The following is a 25640-nucleotide window of genomic DNA, read 5'->3' as shown; positions in this document are numbered from 1 at the left end:
TTCTAAAAATAAATCAGATTTTTTGAATAAATTTAAAAGTTTAAATTATGGAAAAGTGTTCTCTTGGATTACAAAGTAATGTTGACTGCCACAAGCAAGATTTAACAAGAAGGCAAGTTCTTTTTGTCCTTTCAACATTTTCAAGTGAATAAAAGACACAAGTTATTATGGAGAGCTGGTTTATTTGATTGTAGAATATTGTTAACAATAGTTTGCTATTATCGTAAAGAACACTTTGGTGTTGCATTTAAAAGAAAATTACAGAAATGCTGTAATCTATTTAAAAAACATAAAAATCGAAAGAAAAAAATGTAAAAGACAATTTTGATATTATTTTGATGATTAGAATGATTTAAATAGTAATTAAATAAACTAAAGAAATAATAAGACATTCTTTTAAAAAAGAAAATATAAATCTTTTTATGATTTTTTATGAAATATTGAAGTTTAATTAACTTAAAAACTAATAATTATACTCATTTATTCTTTACAATGATACTGAGTTGATATTAGTTTTCAGAAATGATTGTTTTTTTTATAGGAAGATTTCGCAATAAATAACAATAACTCTTGTACCTAGGTGAAAACCATGCAGCAAATGTTGCAAAAAAGATTTTGTCAATATAGGGTACAGGCAATACATGCAAAAAAGACTAATTTTGATTAATTTACAAGAACTTTTTGTAGTGTTTAAATCTGAACGCTTTAATTTAAATGTTGGATTTTCAAAGTTTTGCAGTCTTGGCTTCAGATAATATGTTAACACAAACTTATCTTGAAACTATCTTGTGTTTGTGTCTGTCATCAAAATGTTCGGTTGTTCCTGATGTTCTTAAAATTGACAAAGACTATAGAGATTTAATGGGAATGACTGTTTGCAATAGGTATAATGCAGAGTGCATGTTGCAACAAAAAGAATTCTTAACAGTGAATTTAACAGTGATAAAGAAATAATAATTAACCAATGGCAACATACAGATAGAATTACACTGATCAAATTAAAAATTAATATTAAAGATGAAATCAACCTTATATGCAATAAAATAGATAAACTAAAATCTCATTCATTTATAGCTTAAAGTCAAGCCAAGTACCTTAAAAACTGTAAAGAGATATTAAATCACAATTACTGTATAATATTGAGTAACTTTGCAGAGAACTTTCAATTTATTGTACAGGGTGAAGTGCAAGATTTCGCTAATGAATATGCAGCACAATATAAAAACTTTTCCATCATGAAGAAGACTTTGATATTAATACTGAATGTTATTTTTTGCTATATGCTATGGTAAGCTTGCTGCTTGTGATGGCATTAGCAGCACAATATAACAAATTTTTAAACTGGTACTGGTACTGCCAGTTTAAAAAGATAAGCTCTAAAACTCATTTTTATGTTGGCTGGTAGTGAACCTCATGGTAGCTCTCAGAGAGGCTGATTTTATCAACAGCTGTAAAATAGAGTAATAACAGTGCCATATTGCGCATGGATGGTATCCCTCTTAATCTATCATTCACTAATATTTGTGGTTTTCAAAGTAACTTTTTTCTTCTGTTGTGTCTTTCTCTTTGTTCTATATTACTCTCTTTCATCTCAAGACTGCGCTCTTTTCAATGTTATTGACAATTCAAAGTCAAGTCTCATTCTTCTCCATAGTTTTTCTCTCATTGTGCTGCAGCAATTTCCAATCATAAACATTACTTTTATATCTATTGCCAAAATAATTATCATGAATATAGACATATGTATATAATAAGGATAAATCTGTTATTCCTCCTCTCTTGCATGGTTCAGATTTTATTGCCCTAACTAAAGACAAATCTGAATTGTTTGCTAAGAAGCTTTCATTAATCTTATCTCTTGATTCCATTAATCACATCCTGCCTGATATAGCCTACAAACAGTTGTTTTCCTGTCTGCTGAAAAGCAGCATCTGTTGTTCCTATTTTCTTTATATCTTAAGGTTTTCGAGTTTTTTATATAACAACCGCTTTATCTCTCATCTTGAGTCTAGTAACTTTCTGATCATATACAATAGCCCAATAGATTAAGTAGGGTTGCAAAGCTGGTCAACAGATAGAATCTGTATACTCTTTAAGGCTTTGCCTAGGAGGCCTACTACAAGACAGTAGCCGGATGCATTTAGTGTATGCCCAAAATGAGTATTTTTATCAAGACACTATATCTAACTTTTACTCAACCAAGAGTTCCAAGACAGGGAGTGTATTAAGCCAGAGTTGACTTCTCGAAGCCTTTGTCTTTAAAAGGCTATCTTTAAAAGACTACAAGGCAGCAAGACTTAAAGCAGACGGGTTACATGAAGCAGGTTTTACTAATTGTACAAAACTTACTGATAGGTTCAAACAATACAATAATATAATAATAATACAATAATATAAGACACTTTATCTCAGTTCTTTGATCAGAATATTCCACAAGTGTTCAATTGGGTTGAAATAAGGACTTGGCGCCCTGTTACTTAAATGCATAAGTAGCTCAATTTGCTGGATAAAAAAACACTTTAACTTACTTTGACATGCTTATGATCTTTATATTGTTAAAAGATAAAGTATTTTCTTATTGCTGTTTTTTTATTTAAGACTAGCAGATTTTAATTGAAAATATAATATATAAAATATTGGTATAAACCTCTGGAATTCCATCTTTAAAAATAAACTCCAACTTTCAATAATCTCCCGGTTTGTTTAGTGTGTAAGGTAATACTTAGCTTGAACTTTTATACTTTAATGCTTTCAATTGTCATGGATGAAAAAAAAAAGAAAAGATGTTTCAGTTAAGGTTGCAATTATTATTTTTTTACAGAAAGCAAAAACATACAAAAATTAAAAATCAATGTAATCAAAACTAATTCATTTTTCAAACCAAATAAAAGAGGTTCCAGGGTTCAAAATGAGCTCTGGCATATTTTGGATCATAAGTAAGGAAGAAGGCATGAACTTCCTAGTTAAATGCTTTTACATGGTGCTCTGTGACAAGACCATTAGTTCTTCTTTTGGTACCTAAAACAAAAATTAAAGTTAAAAAAAGAAAAACTTAATAAAAACTTAATAAAAACATCAGTAATATTAGCCACACAAATATATTTAGTTAACTTTAATTTTTAAAGAATAAGAAAGGAAATATCAGATTAAATAAAAAAAATTATTTAAATTATTGGTATTTTAGAACTTTTCTAAACATAAAAGCAAATAACTATGTTATTTAATCGATAACTACTATTTTAATTAATATCTATGTTATTAATTGAAAGTATTTTTTTATATTTAAATATTAAAAGTTTATAATAATTAGATTGCTTCTTAAGGTTATGGGACTAACTGATACTATTCATTGGACAGCATGGTTTATCACAACTTTAGTTTGCATTACTTTATCTTCATTTGCACTCACTTTTCTACTTAAAATTGGAAGAATTCTTAGTCAATCTGATGTATCTCTTGTTTTATTTGTTACAATAGTTTACACTGTTTCCCTTATTTCGACGGCTTATTTTGTCAGCATATTTTTTTTAAAGACAAATATGGCCGCCGCATGTGGTGGTTTGATTTATTTCTTTACCTTTACTCCTTTTGTTTTTATTGGATATTTGTCTTTTGGTGAAAAATTTGCTCTTCAATGTTTAATGGTATGTTTTATTATTAGATTACTTAACTGAATAATTTAATGAAATATTAATTAAATAGCTGAATATTTGGTTTAAAATCATTAACATAACTAAGTAACTTGAATGTTGATTTTATAAAACATTTTTTTAATTTAGTCATTGTTTCCAACTTCTGCCTTTTCATATGCTTTTAAATATATCTTTATTTGGGAAGACCAGGGTATTGGTGCTCGTTGGTCAAACTTCTATTCAAGCCCATTTAAAAATGATGCTTTTAGTATTGGTTGGATTGTAAATTTCCTGATTCTTGATTTTTTTCTGTATTTGGCATTAACCATATACTTTTTGCAAATCTTACCAGGTATATTTTGTTTGACACTTTTTTTGTAAAGTTTAAGATTTTTTTTTTAAATATTTGTTGTAGTTCCACATTTGTGTGGTTACTACTAGAATGAATACTAGAATATGGTTTATAATAAAATGGCGACGATGATGATGATAATAATGATGATTGTTTATTTAATAGGAGAGCAAGGAAAATCCATGCCTTGGTATTTTTGTTTTACTAAATCGTTTTGGTTTCATAGTTATACTGAATTAAAAAAGAAGCCTTTTGGATTAAGAAATGGTTATATTAAGATAAAGAATTTACCAGATGTAAGATTTGAATTTTTATTTTTGTTATTGAATCATTTGAAAATAACTATGTTAATAATACGATAATATTACCATGATTGGTTGAAATTTGAACAATTTTTAATTTAGTTTTCTCAAAAGCCACTTAATCAATTGCAATGATTTTTTTACAATGATGCTTACATAATTAGTTTTTATTTCAACAAAAATACATTATTCCTCAACTTTACAGTGTGCAAGTAATATAATTTTCTATAAAGTACCCGCCATCATCTCCACAATTTTACTTTGTGTCACTTTTTTTGTAGCATCAATCCATATATCTTGGAAACTTATAACACAATTCGCACCTTTGCCTCTTATCCTCAATATTTCCTTCACAATTACCCAGTAAGATTTGATAATTGCTGCTCAGGACAGTTTGGTGGATCAGCATCCTTTAGAAAAAAATTGACTCTATTTTTTTATACCACTGCATTTCTTTTTTGAAATAGTGAGTCGATGCCTAATCTTGTCATATTAAGGTTGGTTGTTTGTGCTTTTAATTAGAGGAAGGCTTTTTTTATATCATTCAGTCACATGTAGATCTCATGTGAAAGATTGATTTGTTATGAAAAGAGAGCTTTTAAAACCACAACTGCAAATAGCCTGCCATAAAAGAAACTTGGGAGCAAATTTTTTAACTTGTATTTAAATTTGTCAGAAGCTTTGTAATGTTTCAACTGATAATAGTATTGATTACCTGGAACCATTGAGTGATCTTTTTTAAAGTAAGTTTCATTGTCTTCTAAAATGCATAAATTTTTTTTAGTAATAAATTTAAGCAAATTTTTAGCTCATCCGATTGCCTTAATTTTTCCATCAAGCAACCTTCTTTTCATCCAGTTGTCTTAATTTTTCCATCAAGCAACGTATTTTTTCTTGTATTATGCTTTCAGATTTTCCTTTTTGAATACTCTTTGAACAAAAGATCTACTACATTTAAACTTCATGGTTAAATCTTCTTGTGACTGAGTCAGATTTTGATGAATTGAGTCGATTATTGATTTTGCCTTTTTTTAGAAATAAATCATAATTTTTTACCACTTACCAAATTACTTTTTACAGTTTTTTTTTTCTTATAATGTTTTATAACAATTCCAACAGTTGATTGGAACTTTACATGCTTTTGAAATCATGGAATATGAGAGCGATAGATTTTCTAAAATTTCAAAATTTTTTTAGATTTTAGGGCTCTTTACTTGACATTGCAAAAACTAATGAGACGTAAACAAAATTACACCTACTTAAACCTACTTAAATTACAAAAAACTAATTATGTAAGTATCATTTTAAAAAATTATTACAATTGATTTAGTGGTTTTTGAGAAAACTCTATTTAAAATCATCCAAATTTCAACTGATAATGGTGATATATATATATATATATATATATATATATATATATATATATATATATATATATATATATATATATATATATATATATATATATATATATATATATGTTTATGCTTTTATTTTTTAATGACATAAAAATGAATTTTATTTTTTATATTTGAGACAAATGTGGATAACAAAGTTTCACTGAATAGTAATGCAGGGACTTTTGAGAGTAAAAATTTTGAAAGAGAACCAATTGAGTTAAAGGTTGGAATTGATATAGTTGATCTTGTCAAGGTAAAATTTAAAAAAATTTCTTAAAAAAATAAATCTACTCTTGGTAAAATGTAATGAATCTACTCTTTTCTTGGTTAAATGTAAATAAATCTACTCTTGGTAAAACATAAATACATAAATATAAACAATAGTGATTAAGTAATCATTATTAAATATATATATATATATATATATATATATATATATATATTTATGTATATATATTTATATATATATATATATAATGAGTATGGAAAATGAGGTCGGCAATAAACTGCAGACTTTAAACTCTGAGGAGTTTGCCATCAGGTTGGCAAAAAAGTTTGACACAAAGAGGCCATAAAACATAGAAATGAGGTCAGCAATTTTTTGCCAACCTCAAACAATTTTAGGTTGTCAGTTAGGTTGGCATCGCTAAATGGTGACCCTAATTTTGAGGGCTGATATATACGTTTTCAATCCTGAGATTTCGGGATCGAAAAAGTTGTCCCCAGGAAATCCTGGGATATCTCGGGATTGAATAAAAAATAAAGCAAATTTAGAAAAAGAAGAATAAGAAGAACTAACGTTTTAAGTACTCATCGAATACTTAAAGGTGAATAATTTAATTATGATATAAATAAAGTACTTCATTCATTAATGAACCTAAGTAATTTAAATTATACAACAATAACTTAAAATGATAACACAGTTTAAATAAAAATAATAACTAAAAATAATATGAACATGCATGAATATACATGAGTTATATTTATTTTTGAAAGTACTACCCTAAAAAATCAATGTGTCAATCATTTCATTGTTTAATCGTATTTGATTTTTTGAACATAAAAACTGAGAATGATCTTTTGGACTCTATACTTGTTGGCCGTATACATAATATATAATCATATTTTTTTAAAGGTGATCACATCTTAAGCTACTACTTTCAAATAACAGTATTTCTTTTTGAATTTTAAAAGTTAGTTTTTACCTTTATAGTTTGTGTTTGTATTGTTGCCAGTCTTTTTTTTATCACTCATTTAATTTGTTCATTTTGATTTTTTTGACATTATTCTACTCAAGCCTGCTGCTATTATTTTATCTGCCGAGTTTAAACACTTAATCAGTTGTTTTTTATTTTGGGTACTTGTATTTGGTAGATTGGGACTTTTTATGAAGTAACGTGGCCATGAAGATATACTAAGCTTCTAAATGGTGTTCTCAACTCTTGAATTCTGTGACTCAAAGCATCATACAATTGTTTTCTAATTTCAGATTGTTGTTCATTTATTTTTGCCAACATAAACTTTTATGCATTGTCAGAAGAAAATAAAGTTGCTTCTTGTCAACAAAGTGCTAAGTTGCTTTATTGGGAGTAAAGTACTACTAAATACGATATCATTCTACATTCTTTCTTGTTCACCTTAATTGAATCATTGATGTTGGAATCCATTTCTAGAAGTTCTTTTTTAACACAATAATTTTTTTATTTTTAACTTCACTAAGCAGTCTAGTATAAGCAACAAGCTGCTCCATTGAGTTTTGCAATCCATGATTAAATGGATGATCTTTCTAAACTCAATTTTTACGTACTTTTGTAAATAATTTTCATTTTTGTTTGGGGACCTTTTAAACATTTTTACAATTTTCCTGATGTTTTTGTTATAACCAATAATTTGATGCCTAATTTTAACTTAAGACGTTTCATTAATTAACAATGAATCATTTGAATCTCAAATGTAATCTTCCTCTTCAAAAACGATTTCTAATTAAAATAACGATAACAAAAGTTTATTTAATAAACCTTATGTATTTATGTATTAGGTTAACTTCATCAAATAAACGGTCATAAGTAAACTTTTTTAGTTTAATAAAACTTCTGTATTTTGTTAACTTTATTAATTAAACCGATGTTAAAAATTTTTTTTTGTAAATCACGCACACATTTGTAGTTAAATAGAGTAGACATAAAAATGAAATTAAAAACATTGGAATTAGAATGAATTAGAGAATTCAAAATAAAAAGGTATTTCTTCTATTAAAAATGTTTGATCTTCCAGTTAGCAAGTGCCAAAATTCTATTTATTTTTAATAATATATTAGTTTTAATATTATACTATATATACATATTTTATATGTTTAATTGTAAAAAATATGTACAATTAAACATATAAAAAATGTATATATTGTATTATATTGCAGATAAGCAACAATGGCTTTAGTTTGCAATTACAGAAATTGGAAGAATAAAAAGAAAACATTGCAAAGAGGATAAACAGCTACAAAACCAAGCAGCTAAAATTCAACTTTAATTTTTTTTTTTAGATTTAGTTTTCTTAATTTTTCTTAATTTCTTAATTACAAATTAAGCTTAAACTTTTTGTACTTTTTTAATGACAATTAAGACAACTTTTCTTATTTTAAAGAAAATTTCCCAAAATTCTGGGAAATTTCGGAGACTAATCACAGGATTTTGGGGCAAACAATTTGTATGGAGTCCAGGGATTTCGGATTCCCGGAATTGGCACAATTTTAACAGATTTGGTTATAGATTAGGTAGGTTATAGGGCAAAATGTGGTGTTCTCTGGGTTTGCTATAATAGGGGCTTGGCCATGTTAAACTTTTAAATTTGTTTAAACAAAAAATACTGTTTAAACAAAAAAAAAAAACTTTTAATACATGAGGTTTTTTTTATGGATTTCAAAAAAGGTAAAATTTTTAAAATCGAGCTCTGGGCATATTTTGCGTCACCCCAAGAAGAAGAAGGAGGGGTGAACTTTATTTTCATTATGATTGGAAAATTATATCAGTTAAATGGTAACCATTATTCGCTATGCAACTCTCGGCTCTTTTTAAGGCATTTTTCATGACATGTAACATTTCAGGGTGAATTTCTTCAATTTCATGACAAATATTGTCTTTAAGATGTTGAATCGTTTAGGGCTTATTCACATAAACTTTTGATTTTAAAAAACCTCATAAGAAAAAGTCTGGTGCTGTTAAATCCAGAGATCTAGCTGGCCATGCTAAATCGCCATTTCGCGAAATTAGTCTTCGTGGAAAAATGTCATTCAATAATTGAATTGTTGAATGGGCTGTGTGTGCTGTGACCCCCTCTTGCTGAAACCACATGTCCTCTAGTCCTTGGTCTTCCATTTCAGGCACAAGAAAATTTCGAATCATGTCTTGGTACCGTTCAGCAAAAACAGTCACTTGAACGCCTTGTTCATTTTCAAAAAAATAGGGACCAATGATGTTTCCAGCATGAATACCACACCATACAGTTGTTTTTTGTGGATGCAATGATGTATCATGAATTAATTAATGGTTCGTTGTTCCCCAAAACCGACTGTTCTGTTTATTGACATGGCCATCAAGAAGACAATAGGCTTTCTCGCTCATTATCAATTCAGATGAAAAATCTTCAATTTCACCAGACAGCCTTAGAATTGCATTACTGTACTGAACTCATTGATCAAGATCTCTCGGTAGCAATTTATGGACTAATTGAATTTTGTACGGGAACATTTTCAAATCAGTTTTCAAAATTTGCCTTAAACTGCGTGCAGAAATGTGTAACTGGGAACCACATCTCCCGAATTGATGTTTCTGGAGACTCTGCAAGACTATCGCGCACCAGAGCCACATTTTCAGCGTTACAAGATGTCTGTTGTCTTCCAGAACGAAGTCTGTCTGCTGTCATACCGTACTGTCGAAAATTGGCATGTAATCGATAAATTGTGGTTTTGTGGGGCACTGAGCAATTAGGATATTTTTTACGCCATTTCTGCTAGAAATAGTGACAATATTTGTCACTATTTGAGCAGAAATAGTGACAAATATTGTCACTATTTCTGCTCGTTCTTGTGGCGTATATTTATCCATTATAAAACAGGAGCGTCTACACAACACAATGCTTAAAATGAAACTAATCTAAACATCACATAACCAAGATGGCGCGCAATCAAAATGGTAGCGGGACTTTTGCCCCACCCTGTATATATATATATATAAATATTCTTATAGTAAAGGTCTTAAACTTATGGTTTGTGGTAAAATAACAGCACTTAGCTACTCTATGACATCGGATTTGACAAAATTAAGGTTAGATTATAATAAAACACATCAATTTAATTGAGGAAACTAATTAAATTTTTTGTTTTTCTTTAAAAACCACAAAAACGCAAATTAAAAGAATGAAATGTTTTTAGAAACATTTTGATTATTTTTAAAACATGCTGAATGTTTTTATTTAATTTTTTTAAAAACAAAAGCATTCTGAAATGTTTTTAATTTTATTTTTTTACTGTAAAAGAGGTCTTCAGGAGGTGTTGCTACATCAACTATCTTATAGCCTGCTGCTACAAGGAAGTAATGCTACATTGACTATTTTATAGCCTGCTGCTACAAGGAAGTGTTACTAAATCAACTATCTTATAGCCTGCTGCTACAAGGAAATGCCGCTACATTGACTGAAGGTTTGGTTGGAGTAGGCAGTCCATCAAATAATAAAAAAAAAACTTTTATTTTTAAACTTTTTTTGGTCTTTAAAACAATTATATATATAATGTATATATGTATGTATTTATGTTTTTGTTGGCTTTGTATGTAAGAATATTTTACTAACTTAAAAATAAGTTAACTTGGTTGTTAGTCTATTTTATTTTAAATTTGTAGATCTATCAACCTGGTAATAAATGTGCTGTTAACCATGTTAATCTGAAAATATACGAGAATCAGGTGACTGTTTTACTTGGTCATAATGGAGCTGGTAAATCGACTATTATGTCCATTTTAACAGGGCTTATGCTGCCAACATCAGGAACTGCTTTTATAAATGAAGCTGACATTAATACAAATATCAAGAAAGCACTAAAGAATCTAGGCTGGTGTCCACAAAATAATGTTTTGTTTGACAGGCTAACAGTTGAAGAGCATATTTTGTTTTATGGAGGTTTAAAAGGTTTATCAAGACAGATAATTCATGCGGAAATAGAAAGGTTTTTTTATTTCTTTATTTTTGAATATAAATTTTTTTTTTTAAAGTTCATAGTTTATTAGGCTTTTAGTAACAAATGTTAAAAAATTTAGGAATTCAGTATACATTGTATAATTACCGTATTGCATTATACTTTTTTTTTGTTGTGTATTAAACAAACATATTTTATTCTAAACCAAAAATAAAGTTTTAAATTTTATTTAAACAGCTTTTCACAATTTGAAAAAATGTGAAAAGCTGTTTAAATAAAATTTAGGTTTAATTAATAATGACAAAGTAACAAATAAGAAATTTAACACTTAGATGATAAAGTGACATTAAAAATTTATAATAAAAAAAAGTATTTTCAAAATTTCATAAAAATAAAGCTTACAAATATAAAGCTTAAAGACTTATAAATATTTACATTTATATAACTTATTTGTTTATGACATTATAACTATTTTTTTATGAATTTATATATTTTATGAATTTATATCTAAGTTCTTAATAAACTACTTACAACAAATGCATTTAAATTAACTATTAGCAGCAAATGAGAATTCTTATCAAATCCAGTAATATGGAATTGGAATAGCTTAGACTAAATCATTTTGAAATCTAAAACACTTAAAGAATTCAAATAAAAGTTTAATATATTTTTAACATAATATGTATATACACTCTTGCTTGGTCGTTTTTAATTTTACCATTGTCAGGTCAGTTTTAGATTTAAAAAAAAAATTGTTTCAAAGACCAGAAATTTTTTTTTTATTATTTGCTAGACTGCCTGCCACAACCAAACCCTCAGACAATGTAGTGGCACTTTAAATACCATAGTTTAAATTATATAGACAAGCTAACAGCTGTTTTTTACCACAAATATATATAACGGCTTTACTATAGGTACATATATATATATATATATATATATATATATATATATATATATATATATATATATATATATATATATATAGATATTCAAAATCTATAAAAGTATATAGTATAATATATAAATATATAAAAAATGCATACTGTAAATCTCCTAATTATGGATGGTTTAGAACCTAAATCATTATAACTAGCTTATTATAAAAGATTTTGAAATAATTTTTTTAAATAAATAAACCTCATAACATGACAAATGAAAAATTTATTTTTGTAACTGAAATTTTTATGTTATTTAATTTTTAAAAAGCACTGTTTTCATCTGTAATTAGGGGTAAATGTCCCTTATTCTGAATGCATATAAAATATAAAAAAACACACACACAATTAATACTAAAAATAAGTTAAGTTAACCTATTAACAAAATGAAATTGCTTTAAATTGAAAAGATAATATATTATTTATTCATTCTCATTTGTTACAAGTAAATTACATAGTTGGATGGTTATCAACAACACATGCATTGCATAACCAATTAGAGCACTGCTCACATGCAAGTTATTGGTTGTCTAAGCTATTCACCCAATGACTTCCACAAGAATAACAAAGACGATAATCAGATACCAAAATGCTATTTAAAGTTTGAGGTAAATCTTGATCTTCTGATTGTTTCTTTGGTTTTCGACCTTTTTTACCTGGTGGTTTAGCCTACTGACTTTATTTCAACTTTTCTTTTCTCTCTTTTTTGTGCATTTTCTGCTTTTTGAAAAAAGTGGCAACCTTTTTTTGCTCTTTAGCCATTTTCTTTGCAACTTGTTTATCTAATTTTTATTTTTTCATTACTTGTTCAGCTTCATCAAAAGCTATGGCATCTGCCAAAGTCATATTGTAGTTAGCTGATCGCTTTTGTTATCTCACCTTTTTAAACTTTTTTATTTAGAGTTAGTGTTAATTGATCTTGGTGCATATTTAATTCTGATTTGTTGAATGGCATAATTCAAAGTATGGAAGCTTTAAAGCAAAACATCACAGTTTGACATTCTTGACAGTGTGTTTGGTGTATTGGTTGCATTTCCTAAAACTTATGGACTCTAGATACTGTTGAAGAATCAAATCAATTTTTAATATTGTTGTTTTTGACAGTTTGAAATACAATGCTGATTGAAGTTTATTGGAATACCAAGTATATTTGAAACCAATCCAGGCATTTTTAGGTTTAAACCCATCATTTTGGATGAGATCCTTAAACATGACTAGAAAATGTCAATTTTTCAGGCTTTGAAAGTGATTTTTAGTCAAATAACTTTTCACTATTTGGTTCCATTCACTTTTTACTATTTTAAAAATGCCAGCATCTAATGGCTGTAAAAAATGGCTAGTATGAGCTGACAAGTCCCATGTAAAATAAAATTTTCTAAAGCTTTTTTTTTGAATTTATCCATATTAGGATTATTTATTGATAATCTATATATTATTTATAATACAATAATACAATTAACACCTATGCATTAACTTTATGCACATAAAACAATAAATACCTGTATCAGGGTTTATGTATCTATTTTTTTTGCTGATGACTAATTTACTTTTTATTTTTTTCATGCGCATAAAATAACAGTTATCTGTATCAGGATTAAAGAGTTTGTTTTTTGCTTGTGGCAAATTAATTTTTTCATTTTTTCATGCACTTAAAACAATAATTAACTGTATTTATGGGTCTTTTTTTTTTGCTGGCAGCTAATTTTTTTTTCCAATCAATACAAATGATTATTTAATCTTTTTTTTTTATTAAAATAATTGACATAAAGTTTTGCAAAAAACAGAGTTTTTACTTTTTTAATTTTTTTTGTTGGAAATAAGATATATATATATATATATATATATATATATATATATATATATATATATATATATATATGTATATATATATATATATATATATATATATATATATATATATATATATATATATATATATATATATATATATATATATATATATATAATATATAAATAATATATATATAATATATATATATAATATGTAAATAAATAAATATTTTTATAAACTTGTTTCTAATAATGCCAATAGCTTTAGGGAATATCTTTAAATGAATCCATTATCAATATATATAATCCAATTCAAATATCTGAAAGTTTTAACACATTATTTCAATCCCAAAAAAATTGAAAAAAAAAAAATCATTCATTCCATATTAATTTTCATAAATATTTGAAAACACTAAACCTTAATTCAATATTAGTTAAAGTTACTAAAAAAAAAAGAAATAATATTTCTTATTCTCTATATGATGGCAAGGCTTCCAATCTAAACAACTTTCCAATCTTCAATTGTTTTAAAAACTGTATCTGTGATACCAATTTAAAAAGAAGTCTCCAAATTTGTGTTTAATATCTACAGACTAATTTATTATCATCAAGTAAGATGGCACAGTGGTTAGAGTTCTGACTCAGAGCTGAGAGATTTGTGGTTCAACCATGGCTCTGTCCCAATAAGTTGGGTTGGTAAGGAAAAAAGCATGAGTTTCCTGGTTAAATGCTCCTCCACGGTTCTTTGTGATAGGTCTTCTCAGACCTTAAATAATTAAAAAAAAAGAACAGCAAATGCCTTGTAATGTTAATGTATTTATGTATCTATTACTTTCTTAACAATTAATAAGTTTTGATTGTCAAATTAGATTTTGTTAAAAACAATCTTTCCATGCTTTTATTAGCATTACTGAAACAATTTTGGTGCAAATGATAGCAGTTATTTTGCATGTAACATGTTCATTGACCTCCAAAAAGCAAATGAAACACTTGTTGAAAGGTTTTTATTTCAAAGTTAGTTTACTATAAGATATTTATACTAAAGCATATAAAAGTTATATGTCATGATAAGCATATAGAGTAGAGAGTAAAGCATATTAATGTTATATGCCATAGTAAGCATATAGAGCTAATGATAAATTTTCTGTCTTTTTAAAATCATACTTAGTTTGTTTCAAATAATGGATTTGAATCTACAAATAATGTTATAGAGTATAATGTCACACAGGATTCTTGGGTCTTAATTGCTTTTAAAATATTCAATAATGCTAATAAGATATTCAAACCACAAGTTTAACTAAAACAAAACTAAACTAAAATACAAATTACTTTTGTTCTTGGATCTTTTATGTTGTTTTTGCTGACTTATCTCACTGTGTAAACAATTTTATTGTTCATTATTTTGTTGATAACACCAACTTTCAGCACATTAGTAAATCAATTTCACAGTTTTCAAAAAAAGTTACTAAATTTATCATTTTTCCCCCAAAAAATTGACTATGTGAAAATTAAAATTTACTAACCAAGTTACTCGAGATTATTTCACTATTCCATTATCATATTTTTAACTAATTATAGAGTCAAGAATACAAAGTTTTAAAGTATCGACAAAAGAAGAAATTTGTGTCATTTGCTTTTTTTCATTCCAGCTTTTATATTATTTGTTTTGTTTTTTTTAAAAAAAAAATGAATTTTGCTAATTTCAAAAGATTTCAAAAGACAAAAATCTTTCTGCAAATAATAATATATTAACGCTACCAAACACATTTTGGAAAATCAATTTTGAGAAGACTGGCATTTTTTGGGGATAAAGTAAGTTTGGTTTATTCAGTACCCAAGTAATACTTAAAGTAATACTTAACTACACAATATTTCAAAAAGTTGATACGTATCCAACAACAATACAAGTATTTTCAGATAGTTGAGGTTTTGCTTTTAATTTTGTTGAACAATGTTATTGTTATGTTGCTATTTGGAAAGAACATTAACATTATTAAAATAAATTTTGAATTTACAAAAGCAAAAGATTGTAAAGAAGGATATATTAAAAGTTGATTATATGTTTTTTCCATAAAGATTTTTTGAAAGCATCAAAGATAATAGGTAATGAGTTAAAAAGGCTGGATTCATAAAGACTTGATTCATAAAGACTTTGTGGTTACTATGGACAGTTACAATAAATCTGAAATTATTATTAACATTATTACTAGCTTAAAGCAACATTATTACATTTTAAAATTTATTACCTAGAATAAATTCCAGAATATAATATTTGATATCTATATTAATTTATTTTTTGTTCTTGTATGAAATATAGTTATTATATTTAGGCTAGTTCCTCTAATAGGTCTTTTATTTTTCCAAAAAATGCTTATAAATGAAATTGGACTAACTCTAACTGTTAAGTTTAGGCACATCATTATTTCCTGTCAGTAGTAAATAGCGTAGTGTATAGCCCAGTATAGCATTTCTAAAAATTTATAGCACTTATTTCAGCAAGCCAATGGTATTTTTAGCATCAAAAACTTTTTTACTTTTTCACTTTGAAGTAGTTTGTTTATATAAAATGTTAAACTTCTCATATATATTAGAATATTGATATCTAAAATTTTATGTATGTGTGTTTTTGTTTTAACTTCAATTTTAGATTTCTCACTGATGTTGGTCTTGAAAAGAAGCGCAATGAGCTCTCATGTAACTTATCTGGTGGTATGAAAAGAAAACTTTCAATAGCATTAGCATTTATTGGAAAATCAAAAGTTATTATTCTTGATGAGCCAACATCAGGTGTTGACCCTTATGCAAGAAGAGGTATCTGGGATCTCATATTAAAGTATAAAACTGGTGAGTTTTTTTTTAAATCATTTAAAAAATTTTTTTGTTGGTTTGTCTTTAAATTATTGTTTTTTTATTATAATTTTTATTATTTGTTTATTATTGTTTGTTTAACTGTTGTTTTAGTTTAAGGGACTCTTCTGTGTTTAAGTTGAAGAAAATGTAAAAAAAAAATGTTTTGTTTATAACAAATAATAAATGTATACTAAGAAAAATCAACCATGTTGTTTTAATATTTCACATTTACCATTTTAGTCTCATCCTGAAGTCTTTAAAATTTATTTTTACAGTTACAATTTATGAACTTGATAATTTCTTTAAAGAGTGTTTAAACTCTTAAGTGTTTCACTACAGGGTTTGACTGTAGACTTTTGACAAATTAATTTAATTAAATAAAAGTTTAAAAAACAGATCAAAGAGTGTTTGTTTTACCTACAGTCACCAAAATATATTTATGTTGTTTTTCATGAAAATCTAAATTAAGATTTGTAATTAAAGTAAAAATAAATATTACTGTTTCAAAATTTTTTATGTTTATGCTTGTTTTTAATGAATGTCATGTTTTTTTTTCTAATACGTTTTACTTTTTTCATTTTTAAGATTTAGGTTATTTTTAGTAAAAGATAACAATATTATTTTTACAGAAATGTTATAACTTTTGTTGAATGTTATATATTTTTAATTTTGTTATTTTTATTTAAATAAATTAATGTCAATATAGCTCAAATTTTCAAAATATGACAGTATTTATTAGAAATATTTGATACAATGTTGAATAATTTTATTTAAAAATTTTAATATTAGTAATAATTTTATTTTACTTAATTTAGTGACTTGTTTTCAAAATTTTGAAATTCAGATATGAATAAAAATAATGTAAAAAAGCAATCATTTGCTCTTGCATTTGCTTTTAGATAACTAAATTTTTGTTAAAAAATTTAAGCTGTTAAAAATTTTAATAAAATAATGAACAAAGTGTATAAAAGAAACAATATAGTTGGTAATAGTATCAGTTATAACATTATGTTTTGATTATGTTTAAAAAGGCAAAATTAAATTGTTTAAATGTTGGTATTGGCTAATAGTATAAATGTGTTTTGTTGTTGAATAATATTTAAAATAAACCTATCAATTTTTTGTACATTATAGCAATGTAACAGATTGTATTGAATCATAATTTAAAGGACAGGAAAAGAGTGTCAGTTTTAAATCCATTTAAAGAAACTTCAAATAAAGTATTAAAAGAACTTATTTGTATTTTTGCTTTTTTTTTTTTTTTTTTGTTAATGTTAAATATCTCATTTTACTCTACAAAAAATGTTTATAGAACTTTATTTTACTTAAAGTTAATTTTTTCTTTTTTTTAAAGAACATTTACATATGTTGCTTTTTTTCAGTTTACATTTTTAACCTACTGTAAACTTGGAAGGTATAATTAAAAAGGTTCTATTAGCATATATTGATATTTCAGCAGTAAGAGCCAGATTTCCTAATGATAATTCCAACTATAAATAGCCAGAAAATTGATCAAGTATTACACACTGCTGCTGATAACAGAAAAATGCACATCTTGTCTTAAGTTTTAAATTCAAGTTGAATACCAGAAGTATTAATTTTTAATTAAAATCTAGTATAAATACAAGCCTATACTCTATACCTATATTCTGTCTGGAATGAAAATATGTTGTCAGGTATATAAGGAGATATTGTTCTAATAGATACATATTCAGTACAGTTGCACTAATACGATTTCAAGTTCATCTGAAGATATTTTTGATTGATTGTATGTCTTTTGTGATAAACTTGCAAAAGTTGCTGTTAAGCACAATTTAACAAGAGATGCAGTAAAGATATACTACTAATTCATTCTAGACAGTCTAGAAAATATGAAAAATGTGACAAAATATGCTACAATTTCAAACTGTTGGAGGGCTGAATAGAAAATAAGTTAATTGTCCAGAACTTGTGGCCAATGCTTTTTCCAAGAGATCTTCCTGAGCTAGAATGTTGGAAGGTAACAGTTTAATTTAAAAAAAAATTTTAGACAATGAAGTTTGTAATCTGTTAGTTGTTAACTTTTAATATTTATAACTTGCTTTATTAAGTTGATAATTTAAATATTATAAACTTATAAATTATGTTGATGATTATAAATATTATAAACGCTTTGTGAACAACATATTTGCATTTAAATTTGAAAACTTCTTACAAAAAAAAAAAAAAATAAGAAATGCAAAGTATAATTTACTCATATTAGTAGCCTTCTAAAACCTTCTGAATATGTTATAACTTGTATCAGTAGCCTTTTAAAATCTTCTGGGTATGTTATAAAAAGTACAATTGGCAAAATTTTAAATTTTAAAAGCAACAAATACATTCTAAACAAAGATGGAATGTATTATGAAGTAATGGAAACCCTTCTTAATGAAAGATCATAAAAGTATTTTTGTAAAGTTATGAGCAAGTATCATTTGCAACCACTTTTTGTGACCCCATTAAACAGTGTGATATAAGGAATTTTTGTGACCCCATTAAACAGAGTGAAATAGGGAATTATGTTAGATAAAACTAAAATTAATAGTGTTAAAAAAACTTTATGCCATGAATAACGCTATAAATGAATTAACATTCTTTCTTGTATTACATGAAGTCCATTTAATGAATGAAAACTTATTACTATTGATGTAATAATTAAACTATTGATGCAACTCTACTGAAATGTTAATGATTTTATTTTGATTTTATTTTGATTTAATTTACTTTTATTTTTACTTCTGTAAAATTAATTTATTTAATCTTAGCTTTGCATAACTTTAAAATGACATAAATATTCTGGATTTTTCTTGAAATTGTTAATGTAGTTTTTTGAGAACATCAATTATTAATTCCTAATAAAATTTCAAGTTATAAATTACCATTTTGTATTTTTTTTTAATTAGGAGATAAATTTTTCATAAACTTTATTGGTTTCTTTGTTCTTAAATTTCTATAGTTAAGAAAACTCCTTTGTTATAATACAATTTTAATTACCCAATTTAAACAATTTAATATATATATATATATATATATATATATATATATATATATATATATATATATATATATATATATATATATATATATATATATATATATATATATATATATATATATATATATATATTACCAAATTTTTTTTGACTATATTATTGATTTAGAAAAACATTTGTAGGTTATTAATAAAAAAGCATACTATTTTATGCTTAATTTTATTAAAAATCAAAGAAAAAAATTGAAGTATCAGTTAAATGAGGAACACAAAATAAAGTAGTCGAAAGAGAACAAGACAAAATAAAACAAATTATAATATAAAACATATTTTCTATGCCTATAGACCATGCTTATTGTTTAGGTTTTAATTATACTCATCATCATACACTACATTGGTGTTGCAGGCAGCTTGGGTTGAAAGCCACTAGATTTCATCATAAAGATATCTAGTATACTTGGTCAATTTTTTCAGGTGATTTTTTTTACATTGATGACTAACTTTCCAGAAAGACATGGAATCACTATTGGGAGCTTTGGAACTGCAGAATATTTTTTGAGTGTAAACATTGAGGAGATAAAACTATCATTAAACTATTACTTTTCATTGCTCAGTTTATTCTCTTTGTTAGTGGATACTTTAAAAGTAATTCTCTTTTTCTCTTTAATTCTTCTCCCAAAAGTTTTATCTGAGTTGACAATCTTCTATTTTTTTTAGTTTTATCACAGAGCTCTACAGAGTAGCATTTAACCACAAAGTTCATACCAAATAAATATGTCAACATATATTTTTGTAAAAATGTGGCCACCAAGTATTAAAACCATAAATCATATTTTTTGTTAATTGGTCAAAAGTAAAGCGTCCTGGTTTACTTGATTAATAAATTTATTTTTCTACTATCTTTATAAATCATCTCAGCATACTGGTTTGTTGTGTAAACTCTGTCAACTCTTCAAACAATACATTTGATGAAGCTTGATATCCATCACAGACTAAGGAGGAGTGACCCCTGGCTGGAAAGAAGTGATGAATAGTTTTGATTATTTCTATCAAAAAGTTTCATCAAGAATCAATTTTTTTTTTTTAACCTGAAGAGCTATAACAGAAAAAAAATATTTGTTTAGCTCAACTAACTTCAATTTTCAAGTCATGTAGTGTCATGAAACAAAATTCCTCAGGGAATTCATTGGCCTCAACTTATAGGTAAATTTACATTTAAGCTTTTATTGTCTCTATTTTATGTACCCAATATATTTATGTACCCAATTATATTTAAACACAGCGCATAAAAAACCCCTCTTGTACAGGTACTTATTGAAGTGGTAAATTTTGCATGTAGCCAAAACAAAGCACAACTGTATTTTCATCAGCATTCTGAATCATCTACTTTTGTTTTATATAAAACCTCTGGCTCTGCACTAGTGTATCATTTGTTCAACAATTTTGCTGCACTTTAGATTGTCATATCACTAGATAAGGGTCTCTTAGTTTTGTTTTAAATTCTCACACTTGCTATAAGCATCAACATGTGGCTGCTCAAATGATAAACTGAATTTTTCCTAGAAAGTGTCTAAAGTAAAATCTATATTTTACTTTATCTCTCAACTCAGGTTTTTCCACTTGAAACAATACAAACATTTCGAAAATATTCTACTTTGCATCTTGTATTTATATGCTTTATACTTGCACCATAATGTGTTTCCCTCACTTCAAATTTTGAACTGAGGGAAACTAGAAAAAGAGAGGAAGATTTCTACTACAATTTTTGCCTCTCGTATTGACAGTTATTCAATAAAAACTGTTCCAGATGGCAATTTTTGTTTCATTTTCAATAAGCAAAGGACAGTAAGCAGGGACAGTTAAGCGGGGACAGTTAAGCGGGGACGGTTGCACATAAGTTTATCAGGCATAGATTTAACAGAAACAAAGTCACCTTTGTAGTTAGTGTATTCTTTGCCTTTTTCTCTTGCTTTTTCTAATGACACAATGAAAGTAGTTCTGTCATAAACAGAACTATTTTCGCTGTGCATTTTTAAAACCAAATAATCATAAAATACATGTTATAATACAATGTTATAAAAAATTATAACACTATTATAAGAAATATGTTAAAATACTAAAAAATAATATTTAGCTAAAAACTGTAGTTACTCTATTGAATACTGTATTGAATTATGTATATTGAACTGTCAAATATGAAATAGAAGCACGTTTTAGTCACGTATTATATGCCCATTTTTATACATGTAATTCTAGCACGTGTTTTATATGATAAAATGGTTAACATACAGTACTGTGCAAAAGAAAGTAGCACCTAAGAAATTTTTTTTAAATGTTCATTTAAATAAATATAAGTAAATAATATTGAGTTTTTTATTAAATTAAACTAAGATATTGTTTTAACTAAAGCTATATTTATTTATTTTAGTTAATGATTTCATTAATAATATAATTTCAGTACTAATAAAATGCTAAAGATATCAATAAATCATAAATCGCATCATTATTTTACATGAAGAGGACTATAGTCAAATAGCCAAATGTGTTAAAATAGCCAAATAAAAAATAAAATAGCCAAATAAAATAGCCAAATAAAAAGTTAAAATAACCAAATGTGTGAATTGTTTGTGAGCCTCAGTTCAAAAAATAGTTAAAAAATATAATGAAACTGGTGATGTAGTAGATAAAAAGAAGTCTGGTCGTCCCAAGAAGTTAAGCCTACGTGATGAACAGTTTTTAAAAACAACAGCGCTATGAGATTGAAAGAAAGTGAGTGCAGAACTCGTTCAAGATCTTAAAAGAGCTAGTGGAACTTTAGTACATGCATCTACTGTGCGGCGATCTTTAATAAAATCTGGATTAAAAGGCTGTGTAACTATTAACCTTAACCTTAACTATGCAAAGGTAATTATAAAACCTTAACTATGCAAAGGTAATTAAGAAAAAAGATTAAAGTTTGCCATACAGCACAAAGAGTGGCAGAAAAATCAGAAGGACAAGGTATTGTTTACAGACGAATCTAAATTGCAAATATTTGGGACAAATAGACGTCAGTATGTTAGGCGAAGAAAGGGAGAGGCATTGAAGGAGCCATGTCTAGCATCAACTATCAAACATGGTGGAGGGAATATTCAAGTTTGGGGGTGTATTTCAATAAAAAGGGTAAAGGATATTGTTAGAATAACAGAAAAGCTTACAGGTGAAATATATAAAAATATTTTATATAATCATACTGTGCCTTCTGGACAACAACTGATCGGGGATTATTTTATTCTACAACAGAATAACAATCAAACATACTTGCAAATTAATTAAAAATTATTTGTCAAATCTGGAAGAGGAGGGAGTACTTCAAACCATGCCTTGGCCTACTCAGAGCCCTGATTTGAATATAATCGAACATGTTTGGGACTACTTAGACAGAAAGAAGATGGAAAAGTTGCCAAAGAATGTAAATGAGCTTTGGAATGTTCTTAAAGAAAAATGGTATAATATCCTCATCACATTTATTGAAAATCTGTATAAAAGTATAAATAAAAGATTCCAAGATGTTATTGTAAATAAAGGTGGTCACACTAAATATTAATTAAGTCTCTATGTATAGTTATAAATTTAAATGTTTTTAATAAAACTTGTATTATATTACACAATTTAATAAAAATTATGTTTGTACCTATATTTTTGTTTTAATTTCATTTTGTTTGACATTTTATCTTGAATTTATTAAAATTCTCTTAGGTGCTACTTTCTTTTGCACAGTACTGTACAGTCATAAATAGTGCGTTTATTTACATTAATACTAAGAAAAACTGCATTTACAAAAATTTTCAAATAAAAGTTTGAAACTTAGTAGGTGCCATATTGTTTTACTTGTTTTTGTACACATCTGAGGCATATTTGAGCCCCTGGGATGTGTAGTGGTATAAGTCACTCATATCTAGTTTTGAGATACAGAGGCATTTAGTAGACATCATATCATAAATCATCAAACTGTTTTAGAGGAACTAAATAAAAACAGCATCATTATCGATATCATTAGACTTATACCAGTGCCATGTAATAGAATAAATAAAATGCTAACCATTGGTGGCAATAACTCAAAATATTGAAAAAAGTGACTTATACCACTATGCATCTCATGGACTCATTTCTTATGCCTTGTCAACACAATAAAATGGCTAATATACATACCATAACAATGCATATTCAAACAAATTTTTAGTGTGCTTTTACAACTTAAAGTAATGGCTTGGATGGAATTTACAAAAATTTTGAAGGTGATGACAAAGTTGCTTTAGAGATATTTCAAGTCATAGAGGTAATAGAGAAATAAATAGTCATAGAGAAAATGCATTTCCATACATGACTATGAGCTGTTAAGAGTGACAAGTTCTAAAGAAAACATGAAACAGCTCTTTTTGCAGCCAAAAGTTCTAAAAATTGAGCAACCAATGATAGCACTAAATCTTATTAAATTTCCCTCTATTCATTCTAGCATGTTCTTTCCTCTATATTTTTATATGTATTTTTGTTCCCTTTTTATATAATTTATATTTATCATAAAACACAAACAGGTCATTATTAACAAAATATTTGTGTTGAATTAGCAATTAAATATCTTTTTGTTGCGTAAATTCAAGACAGATGGAGGTTGTCTTGAACTAAATTATTAAAGTGTTTTAATATACAATTAAAAAATGAATTTTGATTGGTATTTATCAATTTATATGTGTTGTATTTGGAAGTGTTTTATGTTGAAGTTTGTCTATTAACATTCAAAGTTAAAAACCAAAGAAGTAGTCAGTTGTAAAAACCAAAGAAGTCAAAGTAAAAACCAAAAGTAAAAACGGTCAAAGTAAACCAAAAAAAAACAGTCAAAATAAAAGCCAAAGAAGTAATCAGTAGATGCAAACAGTAAAGTCCTAGACCAAGACTAAAACCAAAACATTCGGGCTCAAGACCAAATATTCAAGACCAAGACTTCAGAACTCAGCCAATTATATTCAAGACCAAGATTTTGAAAGTCAACCCAAGACCAAGAATTTAAATATTTGGCAAAAGATCAAGAGATTCTTAGAAGTCTGGCATAAAATGGCTGGTGTTACCAATGGCCTTTAGCTGAAATATTTTACCATTTATACACATTACTCTATAATGAAAAGTAATTACACTGAATAAATAATGGTATAGCATGCACTGCACAACAAGGGATATCTTTGATAATAACAGAAAACCAACAAGTTTCTTGTATTGTTAAAAACAAAATGTATCAATAAAAAATGCATCAAGACTATTACACTGTAAAACTAAGAATATCACACGTATAGTAGATATTCTAGGCTAGAGGCCTCTAGGCTATAGTTGCAAAAAACAAATTGTAGCTAGACATGAACATTTATTAACTATCAAAATTTAAAGTAAAGTTCACATATCGGTTGGGCTCAATACTTTCTGCTTCGATATACTTAGCGATAACTCAAGAAATACTTAATAAATTAATTCCTTTTTTTTTTTTGATAATAAAATTTATTGTATCATTTAAAGTTTTTTTTCAGTTTGTAAAGATTTAAGAGAATGTTTAGAAATAAATTGAATTTTTTTGAGACTAGCTGCCATCATGGCCTGGATCTTGTTTTTAGTGACCTTTTATGACACTGCTATCTATTTCTATTTAAATTTTTTGTCATCTTTTGCTAATTTATTGCTTTTCAACAAGATTCCTTTTACAATTGCATAGTAACTCTTGATACCGTGCTACTTAGGACAGTTTAGAGGAATTAATTCTTTTGGGACAAATTTGATGCCATTTTGGTTGTATCACTCCATTATCTTCTTGGAGTAGCGGATTGTTGCAAAATCCAGCCAAAAATTGTCTTGCTGTGTTTGTTAATAAAGACATTTTGAAGACACTCAATGATGTAAAAATTGGAAGCCAAAGTTTTTTGAGTGATGAACGGAGCACTTTCAAGGCCATAAGAGCAAATTACTTACCACATGAAGATCTTTGAAGCAAACTCTTCAGTCTGAATATACTTAAAATTGTTGCTGACATAGACACCTTTTAAATGATAATACCATTTATGGCTGGGCAACTTTGAGAAATCCTTTTTCGTTTACATTTCATTGTATGTTTTTTGCATAATTTTTCTTGGTTAAAAAGTTTAACTTCTTTGCACA

At 26.7% G+C, this 25640-nt stretch overlaps 1 protein-coding gene across 5 annotated transcripts in view; it reads left to right on the top strand.

Annotated features, from left to right (window-relative positions):
* The window catches only part of LOC100206550 (retinal-specific phospholipid-transporting ATPase ABCA4), a 160905-nt gene that overhangs the window by 62230 nt on the left and 73035 nt on the right, over positions 1-25640 (top strand). For all 5 annotated transcript variants that reach the window (XR_010637485.1, XM_065792798.1, XM_065792799.1 and 2 more), the window contains 6 exons: positions 3324-3644; positions 3780-3984; positions 4150-4280; positions 5823-5939; positions 10579-10901; positions 16248-16444. Coding sequence is in view for 4 of the 5 variants with exons in the window: in XM_065792798.1 (XP_065648870.1) it covers positions 3324-3644; positions 3780-3984; positions 4150-4280; positions 5823-5939; positions 10579-10901; positions 16248-16444 (1294 nt within the window). In the remaining variant the exon portion in view is untranslated. The remainder of the gene's footprint in view (positions 1-3323; positions 3645-3779; positions 3985-4149; positions 4281-5822; positions 5940-10578; positions 10902-16247; positions 16445-25640) is intronic.

The sequence above is a fragment of the Hydra vulgaris genome, chromosome 03, assembly GCF_038396675.1.
Source record: "Hydra vulgaris chromosome 03, alternate assembly HydraT2T_AEP".
Taxonomy (NCBI): domain Eukaryota; kingdom Metazoa; phylum Cnidaria; class Hydrozoa; order Anthoathecata; family Hydridae; genus Hydra; species Hydra vulgaris.
This window is presented reverse-complemented; position numbering and strand designations above follow the sequence as displayed.